Genomic DNA, 11,648 nt, shown 5'->3' with positions numbered 1-11,648 from the left:
TGCGATGGGAAAGGTATAAATGTCGGGCTGGAGGCCAGAAGGAAATAAGGAGATTAGTGGTGCAACAGTGCGTTGCATCTCTTCCTAAAAGAGAGATTCAAATCTTCGATGGAAATCATCCATTGCAGTATCATTCATTTATGAGAGCTTTCAAGAATAGTACTGAAGGCAAGATCAATAATTATAGTGACTGTTTCTATTTTCCCGAACAGTTCACTGGGTGTTATCCTAGAGAGCTTGTCTAAAGTTGCTAGCGGACCAGCTCGGAGCAAGCATATCTAAAGGCCCAAGCTTTACTACAGGAACATTCTGGTGATGAACACAAAACTGCTACGGCTTACATGTATAGGGCTCTTTCTTGGCCACATATCAAACTAGAAAACGTGAAAACTCTTCAAGACTACAGCCTTTATTCTTGGAAGTTGTTGCAATGCCATGGAAGGCCTTGCAGGCCGTGTATGAGTTGAACGTGCCAGCTAATATGAAGATTGTCGTAAATAAATTGCCTGATGAACTAAAAAGAGAATGGAGATCGGCAGTGTATGAACTGCAAAAAAGGCACAATAGTAGGATTACTTTCACTGCTGTTGTTGATTTTATTGAAAGGCAAGTAAAGATTGCTACAGACCTGGTGTTTGGAAAGAAATACAATGCTATATCACCAACAGTAAGCAAAGGTGTGAACAAAACTGGATCACAAATTTGTTAGCAAGCTAAAGGAAGCAACTTTCTCACTACTGTGGCTACTGTGGAAAGTGAAACTGAGCCCAGAGCTGATGAAAAGGGTGAAGATTCAGAACAAGCCATGAATGAATCAAATACTGCAGTGAGTACCGCTCTGGTACCTAATGGTCTTACTGGGGCTGGTGACCATGATTGTAAACTTCCTATAATTCCAGTTCAGGTGAAGTCTAAGAAGAGTAACACAACGGAGGTTACATATGCATTCCTAGATCAAGGAAATACTGCAATGTTCTGTACTGTGAGGCTCATGAACAAGCTCAAACTGACAGGAAAAGGAACACGCATTTTCTTATGCACCATAGGTCAAGAGAAGGTTGTGAGTAGCTACGTCATTTCAGGATTGAAAGTGTCTGACTTAGATGGTGAAACTATTATGAAGTGTCTAACATCTATATGCAGGAACATATGCCCATCCACATAGGGAACATTGCTTGTCACAGAGATCTTCAGGAATGGTCTCACCTGAAGCACATTTATTTGTCGGAAATTGAGTCAGAAATTGTGTGTTGATGGGGGTGAATGTTCCTAAGGCTTTTGAGCCGTTGCAAGTGATTCATAGTTTTAATGATGAACCTTAAGCAATCAGAACAGTGCCAGGTTGGATTGTTAATGGACCATTGAAAGGAAACCAAAGTGATGGAAGGGACTACGCTCAGCTAGAGCTGACAGTTAACAAGGCTTCAGTTTTGCACTTTGGTGAGCTTTGGCAGCAGTGAATCAAGACAGATTTTCCTGAACATAGTCAAGAGGGACAACTTGATTTATCAGGAGAAGATCACGTTCCAGGATAGACTGCTTTCCAAAAGAGGACCATATATAGTTATATGGTTATAGGAGAATTGTATAAATGTAGAGATTTTATATCTTCTGTATCTTGATAGCAGGTATTCTGTGTTGTGAATTTATTATGTGTATTCTGGTAATTAGTCACATGAGTGGGGGGGTGCAATAAAAGCAAGGGAATAGGTTATGTATTCTAGCTTATTTCATTGCAGTTTTTAGCTTGGGACCGGTGGAGGTCGTATCTTTGCTGACCGCTGTGATAACGCTCAATAATGCTTAATTGTATGTTTACTAATTGCTGATAAAGGATCTGATAGGGAATTTGACTCTTTGGAGCAATCATTGGAGTTGTGGGTGTGTCACCCAAGCATAACAACTCCGTCTGGGGTCGCAGGCTGGTGGCAATTGTTTTCTTCTGATTTTGGATCAAATGTTGCTGCTACACCGTGGTAACAGTTCAATAGTCTGACATAAAAACTGGATACATTCAGCAAGCTTGGGAGCATGAAAGGAGATGGAAGCTGAGTTAATGTTTCAGGCTGAGGGCACTTTGTAGGATTGGGAAAGAAAGAAAATGGTTTTAATTTGCAGAGAGAATGAGGAATGGAGGATAAGAGAAAGAGAACACTTATGATAGATTGAGGGGATGGCTGATGTGGGGATAAGCTTTAGAATGGGGCAGCTTTAACTGGAACATACCTCGAAGCATGCAGTGAAATGTGTTTTTGTGTCAAATCAAATCAGCGGGGATTGTGCTGGTGAGCGTAGCTATGCTTCAGCATGCCGACAACTCCCTAATCCTAACCACGTGTCTTTGGAATGTGAGTGGGTTTTAGAGCACCTAGAGGAAACCCATACAGTGAAGGGAGAACGTACAAACTCCTTACAGACAGAACCCAACCCCGATCTTACAACCGGTGCTGTAAAGCACTGTACTAGCCACTTGCTACCAGAAGTTAGATGTTTGGAATGTGAATGAAGGAATATAAACACAATAAAATGAGAGCAGTTAGAAAGAGAGGCAGAAATGTAGTAAATACCCAGCACATTCGGCAGTGTTATTGCAGAGAAAATGAGAGCCGGTATTACAGATGAAGGATGGTCAGCAGTAAACTAGCCGGCTTTGATACAGCCACAGAAAGTGAGATATAATCTGCCTTTGAGGAATCTGCCTCTACACTGAGGAAATCACATCACGAGCTGTACCCTCAACTGGAAGGAGAGTGGTCATTTCACCTGAATGGACTATTGGGGTCCCGGAATAGTGCAAAGGGCAGGACTTGCATTTCTTGCAGTTCCATTATTCACCAGTCTGCTGTTTTGGTGCCTTTAATTCTAAAGTACAAAGTTCAAAGTAAATTTTATCATCAGAGTATATATATATGTCAACATATACAACAACCCCAAGATTTATTTTCTTGTGGGCATTCTCAGCAATAGTAGCTATAACAGGATCAAGGAAAGATCAAGTAGAGTGCAGAAGACATCAAACTGTGCAAGTTCAACTATAAATAAATAGCAATAAATAATGAGAGCATGAAATAACAAGATAGAGTCCTTGAAGTGAGATCCTTGGTTATGATGGATGGACAAGTGAGTGTAGTTATCCCCTTTTGTTCAAGAGCCTGATGGTTGTGGGGTAGTAGAATGGTGAGATTTTATTTTTCAATTATCCTTACTTTTATACATGTAAAGTACCCTTCCTTTGGACTACAACTTCCCAGTGCAAGATTGGAACTCAAGTTTATTTTCTTGGAGCTGATAAGGATTTGCTCTATTAAACTTGATATTGAATGCAGCACATGATTTATGCACTGAGTATCATTAAACAATGGGCAGAGCGAGACTTGAAAGAGCTGAATATAGCCATTTTATAGAAATGTGCATAGAAATTGCAGCACAGATATAGTCCTAACCAATCTATGTAGGGGCTGATACTCCATTCCAGCACAAGTGGAGAAAAGACTCCTCAAGACCTAATCAGTGATGCACTTAGCCTTTGTATTCTACAGCTCTAAAATCATCGTTTAGCTTATCTGTCTCCGTTGATCCACAGAATGTACCTTTATCCTTTGGAAATGATTTGTTTGCTGTGGAACTGATTTTAGAATATTTTCCACAGATCATTTCTCAATATTTTCAACCCAGCATTTTCTGATCAATTGCTTTTCACTTTGATAATTTCATTTTTATCTATTCTCCCTTTTCTGTCCCTCATTAAACTCAATCATGTGGTGACTATTTTCCAGTTCTCCCACTGCCAATCTGTAATCAGATAGATTTTTTAAGAATTAAAGCAACGTTTCTTTTGTTGTTGTTCCGGGAAAATTCAATAGGAAGCAATTCTTGATGCATTCTAAATCATTCCTCTTCCAAACTATGTGCATTGTATTCTTTGACCAAGTACATGACCAAACTGTAAATTCAGATCAAAAGACCATAAGACATAGGAACAGAATTAGGCCATTTGGCCCTTAGAGTCTGCTCCACCATTCCACTGTGGTTGATTTACTATCCCCCTCAATTCCATTCACCTGCTTTCTCCCTGTAACCTTTGATGTCCTTACTAATCAAGAACTTATCAGCCTCCACTTTAAATATACCCAATAATTGGCTTCCACAGTGGCAATGAATTCCACAGGTTCACCCCCCTCTGGCTGATGAATTTCCTCCTCAGCTCTGTTCTAAATGGATGTCCTTCTATTCTGAGGCTGTGGCCTCTGGACGTAGACTCCCTCACTGTAGTAAACATCCTCTCCACATCCATTTCATCTAGGCCTTTCAATATTCAATAGGGTTTCAATGAGATCCCCCCCTCATTCTTCTAAACTCCAGTGAGTGCCCAGAGCCATCAAAAGCTTCTCATACATTAACATTTCTTTCCGGAGTAAGTTTTGTGAACCTTCTCTGAACCCTCTCCAATATCAATGCATCCTTTCTTAATAAGGGGCCCCAAACTGCTCACAATACTCCAAGTGTGGTCTGACCACTGCCTTATAAAGCCTCAGCATTACATGCTTGATTTTATATTCTAGTCCTCTCAAAATGAATGTAATATTGCCTTTGCCTTCCTTACCAGTGACTCAACCTGAAAGTTAACTTTTAGGGAATCCTGCTCGAGTACTCCCAAGTCCCTTTGTACCTCTGATTTCTGAATTTTCTCCCCATTTAGAACATAGCCTATACCTTTATTCCATCTACCAAAGTGCATGACCTAACATTCTCTACACTATATTCCTTCTGCCAATTCTTTGCCCATTCTCCTAATCTAAGTCCTTTTGCAGACACCCTGCTTCTTCAACACTACCTATTCCTCCTCCTATCTTTGTATCATCTGCAAACTTGGCCACAAGTTTGATCAATTCCATCATCTTCTAAATCATTAACATAGATCACAAAAAGAAGCAATCCCAACACCAACCACTGTGGCACACCATTAGTCACTGGCAGCCAAGCAGAAAAGACCCCCTTCATTCCCACTCTTTGCCTCCTGCCAATCAGCCAATCTTCTATCTGTGCTAGTATCTTTCCTGCAATATCATGGGCTCTTATCTTGTTAAGCAGCTTCATGTGTGGCATCTTGTCAAGGGCCTTCTGAAAGTCCAAATATGCACCATCCAGTGACTCTCTTTTGTCTATCCTGCCTGTTATTTCCACAATAAATTTACTCTAGTACTTTAAGAATATAGTGTTGTTCTTTTTTGCAATACTTACCATGAACTTGGACTGTTTGGGAAGTGGGGACAATGGGTTGCTTCCTGGAGACCAGAGATCTACAGCTTTCCATTGAGCTCAGACGCACACTTATAGTATTCTCTTTCCTAAAGATATCCGAGTCACTGTAGGTTGAAAGATTATCCCCATAGATGTGAGGGCAGCATCTGGATGGATTGAAACGAATGCACAATCTTTGCAGGTCAGCCTAGGGACAAAAAGAATTCTGCTGTTATATTAACTCCCATGTACGCTGCCAGGATTAGCCGATCCTACTTGTAGTGTGTGTTCTACTGCAGATCTGACCCAAAACTTTTGTGAGGTGGAAGCTGAGTTGACCATTCACTGGCAGTTTCCCTATCACTTTTCCCCTTCTCTTATTATTCCCTTGCCTTTATACTTAAAACCTATTATATTTGTAAAACTTTACAATTGCAGTGAAGTGACCCAAAGTGCAGTGACCCAAAACATTAGCTATGTTTTAATCTCTGCAGGCGCTGACTGAGCTGTGAGTTTCTGGTTGGGTTATAGATATTTAGAGTTTGAATGCCTTATCCACAGTGATATCAATAACCTACCTGCCATCCTTTACCCCAAAACCTCTTATCCATATTCACAGCCACCTTCCATCCTGTACTTCAACTAATCGCTTTATTCCATTAGATTGATTAAGGACAGTCTAAGAATATCTTTGAATTGACTGCGACCCAATTACTCCATAGCCATTTCCAACCCTATTTAATTCTGTTTCTCCTAAATAAAATACTTTTCTAATGCCCTTGAATCTGCACATTTAAAATTCCCTAAACAGCTTTAGACACTCCATTAAGTACCTTGCATTTAAATATGTCAAACTCTTCCGCCTTCCTCTTCTGCCCTTTGTTGATGCCCTTATTTCATTTTAAATACAATTGCTCCCGCAGTGGGTCTCATCTCACTTTATGTTCAACGGGTGCTAGATTGAATAATTTTTAAAAATATTATCCATTGATAAATTAAACATTCATTTGAGATTATGGATTAACCATAATCGATATCTCAATTTTGCTGTTTTCACTGTTTCCTTGCATGAATTGAAAAGCATCCACACTAAAGGTTAGCAGCCACTTCTCCCCCGTGTACTGCATGACTCTAATCAATAATAAATTATGTCAAATACCAACATACCCTGAAATTATCGTTGTAGAATCCATAAATGAGTGGGTTCCAGAAACTATGTGACATGGCCAGATAGTGGGAGAAGAAGTAAAGGGCAGTAATATCCATGGGATCATTTGGCAGCACAGCAGGATTGAACTCGTACGTAACACTGAAAATGTGGAATGGTAGCCAGCAAAGAGCAAAAACAGCCACTATGATAAACAGCATCTTGATTACCTGAAAGAATTTAAATTCATCCCAGTTTAGTCATCTCAAGTAACAAAACAATCGGCTTTAATTCATATTGATTATAATCTTTTATTTCAACACCATTCTTCTTTATCAGGAATTGCTTTGAAAACCTCTTTCAGCCACTTTTTCAGTTGATGTATAGTTAAAACGTTTTTTACAAATACAAATAGGGTTTCTTATTAAAACATTCCCTATTAAATTTTTCATCCATCAAAAATTTTGGTAGTAAGGCAGATGTACTCCCAAGAAAGCTATCAGTGTCGAGATAGGATCAAATTTCTTCCAGCAATTGATATGGGTTTCATATTTGTGTTTTGTCATCCAGGCAGCAATGGACAACAGTTTTGCTGATGGGAATTAGTTAAGTATCGGAGCAGAATACGAAAGGCCATTTACACTCTCTTTATTGAAATGTACTGGGGCAAAATGAATGAAATTAACCTGTTGACAGTCCCTATACTGACTCAATGATGAATTACAGGTCCCCAATGCTACCCAATCTGAGCTAAGCTTATTTATCAGGTTCCTTTCTCGTAACATGATTAAATGCTTAACAAAGTCCATGCTGCACAATAGAATGCTACAAAATGTGGAAACCATGGAAATATGCCTTCTCTTTTGGATATAATTGAAATAGAAAAAGTGCCTTTTCAGGAGCAATGGCAGCTGAATGGCACCCCAAGGTTAACAGCAGTGTAACCAATACTCATTTTACTGATTTTCTAAACCAGTGTATCTAGGCATACAGTGTATTCTGCATGTATGTTTACTCCTTTACCCAGTGTGTGACTTGTGCAACTTTACCTTTCGCTTTGACTTGTCTTGCTGAGCTTCTCTGTTTCTGTCCATATTTCCAGGTGGTCTTCGACCCCACAACCTCAGCCCCACATTCCAGTACGTTATGGTGAGGATGAATAAGGGTAACATGTAAGTGAAAAGGAGCAGGAAGAGCGTGTAGATCTTCCGGTAAGTGTTGCTGGGCCACCCAGTCTCCAAACAGATCATTTCAGATTCATTTTCCACACTCACGTACTGAGCCTGACGTACAAAATAGGACACATTTTAAATCATGCTTTAGATAATATTTCTTAAGTAAAACCATTTTAAATTCTGCAAAATCTTAAATTGTTCCATGACATTTAATTATTTGCACCAATGACTCTTGAATCTGGGCAGTGAAAATCTAGGCAACCTGGCAATAGAAATGCAGAATTTGTACATAAATGATCATATTTTCCAGAGTCTGTGGAAAATTTGGGACAAGGTAGTTGTGCATTTGTCTTCAAAAACACCTCTTGTCACAAACTTCTTGAAAACCAGTGGAATGAGGATCAATGGAAGTATTGATCCTGACAAGGTCATGATCAAACATAATTATTTTCCTGTTTTCAACATTCTAGAAGGGCTGATAGTCCTTCAATAGGACAGATTAGAGATTGTGGTTTTCTGCAGCCTTTACATCACCTCCGCAGGATTTTTGTGAGGAGCAGTGTTGGAACGATTTACAATAGGTGTAGGCCTTGAATGGAGGGGAACATGCTGATCACTCACAGTCACTTTTTTTGTATAGCTGTTCAGTTTGCCTACAGCCAGAAGCTTTGGGGACGGAACAGTGGGTTTGACATCACACCCTCCTGAAGACTGGAGTCCTCAAGGGTGTGCTGAGAATGTCAAAGACAGACATGGAAAACAGCAGGCAGAGCATAGCTCAAAGGGCCAGAAAGGCCTAGTCTCTATAAATAAAATAAAGAATTGCCTTTAAGTTCAGAGGTTAATAAGCAGCCTCAATTTGACCTGCCCTCTATATTCCAATGGAAAGTCCCTGCAGAGCAGAACAGGTTCAGGAAATCTGGTCTAACATTGATGATAAGTTGTGGCTGCTTGTACGCTCATCTTGAGAACAAAGTTCCAAAACATCCTCAGCTATCCAGTGTCACAATGAGTCATGAGCCCAGAATCAGGCTGTAAGAGAGACACCACATCCAATTACAAAGTAACTGGTGCAAGGGAACTGTACATTCTGGAACACCAAAACAGAAAGAGAAAATGTTGGAAATGTTGCTTATTCCGCTGAGCACTTCTGGCATTCCCTGTTTTGGGGTCAATGAACTATTAGTAATCTAGACAGAGACTGGAACACTTGTAAGTCTTCGATATGGTGATAATGAGCTATAGTAATTTTTGTTTATCTTTCTTTTTAAAGGGGAACTTCACTCAGACGGTGGTGAGAGTGTGGAATGAGCTGCTAGTAGAAATGGTGGATGTGAGTTTGATTTAAGAATTTAAGAGAAATATGGATAGGTACTTGGATGGGAGGGGTATGGAGGGCAGGCGTGGGTCAATGGGACTAGGCAGAATAACATTTTGCCATGGCCTAATGGCCCAAAGGCCTGTTTCTCTGCTGGAGTGCTCTATGATTCTAAAGGGAAAGACTTATTATATGTTTTCATGATATTAAGAATTCATTTTCAGTGTTTACCACCTCCTCCCTCTACATTCTCAGTCCCAATGTAGGGTCTCATTCTGAAATGTCAGCCTTTCTGGGGATCTATCCATTCAGAAACAAGAGTGGAAGTGTTTGTCAAGAGAAAGAATGGCTTGTCAACAGTGGAGAAGAAGTCGGTGTCTGTTTCAAGGATCACTTCAAAGAGCATTTCAGCCAAGGCATGCGGCTGAAACGAGTGTTCTTGTCTCATCTCATAATATGGTATCCAGTACAGTTTTACTGCTCCCCCAGCCTAGAGATTGAAAAAGCTACACACCAGCTGTGAAACCAGAGCAGATGGCATCCCTGTGGTGAACGTGAAACTTGGCAAAGAGAAATGTCTTGTGTTGATCATCATCTGGGAGAGGGCATCGTGCCAGAGAACCTCAGATGTATTCTGTGATTGCAACCGTCTTTATGAGAGATTTCTGACTCATGGTAATTACAGAGGGGTCTCCCTGTTATTTAGGGTAAGTCTTTGGAATGGTTCTCTTCTTCCTTTCTTCCCAGTGGCTCAGGACTTCTTCCTAAATGATTGCTTGGATTCAATCCACCTGGATTACTGGCCACGACCTTGACCAAGAGCAGCAATGCTTCTTGTCATTTCTTCAACCTTCTTCACCAAAGTATTCCACCTTGCTAGTGAGTTCTACACTTGAAGAATTAATCTACTAGATGAATGGGAAATTCAGTCCATCGCCCTCCAGCTCAGGCTAATTTCACTTCAGCTATTACTCAAAATGGAGAAAGAAAATTGAGGAAGGCATAGTGAGAGCGGGTACCAGTTTGGGAGCATGTGCAAGTAACTACACAAAGGTTTATACTTTACATAATTCATTGTTCCTTATTAGAAAATAGAAAGAGGAAAAGACCATTTGGCCTTTTACACCTTCTATAACACAAAATAAGATTATGACTGATCATTCACTTGTATTAATCCCAATATGTCTTTAAATCCAAAAAATCAATATATCATTGTCACATAGTCTGAGTTACAGAGTTATGCAGCATTGAAACGGGGTCTTTGGCACACCATGTCCATGCCAGCTATTTTGGCAATTCACTCTAATCCCCTTTGCCCATGTTAGGTCTGTATTCTACACTGCCTTGCCAATTCAAGTACCTGAGTAAATGCCTTTTAAAAAAAAACAAACAAACAAACATTTGTACCTCTTCTAGCAGAGTGTGATCCAGATATCAACCACTCTCAGTGTTTCTTTTATAAATTAAACTTTCCCCTCAGATCTCCTTTCAAATTCCTCCTTGTTCTCTGGTTTTTGATATCCCTACCATCCCTGGCATAGGAAAAAGATTCTGATCATCTACTCTATCTATGCCTCCCATAATTTTATACAACTCTATCAAGTCACCTGCACCCCCGCTTCTTTCCTGTAGGAAAACAAGACCAGCCTATCCAATATCTCCCCACAACTGACTTCTAGTCCAGGTTAGGTTCTGGTGAATCTTCTCTGCTCTCTTCCCAAGCAATTACATTCTTGCTATACTTGGGGGCCAAATCTGCACAAAAAACTGCAAGTGCTTTCTAATCAGATTTCTAAAGCTACGACATACCTGTAACTTCCCATTTTATATTCTGTGCCTGATCTATAAAGGCAAGCATGTCATATAGCTTCTTCGCCATCCTCAAGGAATAACATACTTGAATTACAACGTCTGTCTGTTCATCAATGTTTCTTAGTGTCCCAGAAATGACTGTATATGTTCTACTCCTATTTGACTTCCTTAGATGGTTCACCTTACACTTCTTAGGATTAAATTTCACCTTCCAGTGCCTTGTTCAACTTTCTATTTGATCTAAATTCTTCTGTAACCTTAGATAATCTTCCTCAGTATCCACCACACCACAGTTTTTTATGTGAATATACACAATCACTGATACTTTACAACTGCCTTGAGTAGAAAATTGCAAGGATTCACCTCCCTCTGAAAGATGAAATCTCTTCATACCTCATTCCTGACTGGCTAGTCCCATCCAGTGAGACCCTGACCCCTGGTTCCCAACACTCCGTCAGACCCGAGGGATTTATCACACTGTAGTCCCATTAATTCATCTACTACTGATTTTTCCCTAATGCTAATTTTTGTGAGCTCCTAATTTGCAAAAGACTTGTTCTCTACTATGTCTAGGAAGTATTCAATGTGGTCTTTTGCAGAGACAGATCTAGGATGTTTGTTTGTTTTTCCTGCCATTTCCTTATCTGCCAGTGCAACTTTTCTCTCTGTCTGCAAAGCATTCACATTAACCTTTGTGTATCTTTTATTTTACCCTTACCTATCAAAACTTTTTACAGTTGTTGTTTCACTATTTATACTTGTATTTTATATTTCCTTTCCATATCAGTTTCTTGATACTCCTTTGGTGCAATCTGAAACATTCTCATCTTCAGCTGACTGGTCTTTTTGACATCTTCTTTTCTTTTGACCTCATACAACCTTTTAAGCCCTAGTTAACCAAGACTGCCTCCAAGAGGACCACAACCTTGTCATGGTTTGGTGCATTAACAACCCA

At 39.9% G+C, this 11,648-nt stretch overlaps 1 protein-coding gene across 1 annotated transcript in view; it reads right to left on the bottom strand.

Moving 5' to 3' along the window:
• Positions 1-900: 900 nt before the first annotated feature.
• The window catches only part of LOC132405227 (QRFP-like peptide receptor), a 177,175-nt gene continuing 166,427 nt past the window's right edge, over positions 901-11,648 (bottom strand). The window contains exons 5-8 of the mRNA XM_059989913.1: positions 7,438-7,671; positions 6,409-6,618; positions 5,242-5,449; positions 901-911 (exon numbers count right to left, since the gene is read on the bottom strand). Of these exons, the coding sequence (XP_059845896.1) occupies positions 901-911; positions 5,242-5,449; positions 6,409-6,618; positions 7,438-7,671 (663 nt within the window). The remainder of the gene's footprint in view (positions 912-5,241; positions 5,450-6,408; positions 6,619-7,437; positions 7,672-11,648) is intronic.

The sequence above is a fragment of the Hypanus sabinus genome, chromosome 15 (assembly GCF_030144855.1).
Source record: "Hypanus sabinus isolate sHypSab1 chromosome 15, sHypSab1.hap1, whole genome shotgun sequence".
Classification (NCBI taxonomy): Eukaryota; Metazoa; Chordata; class Chondrichthyes; order Myliobatiformes; family Dasyatidae; genus Hypanus; species Hypanus sabinus.
This window is presented reverse-complemented; position numbering and strand designations above follow the sequence as displayed.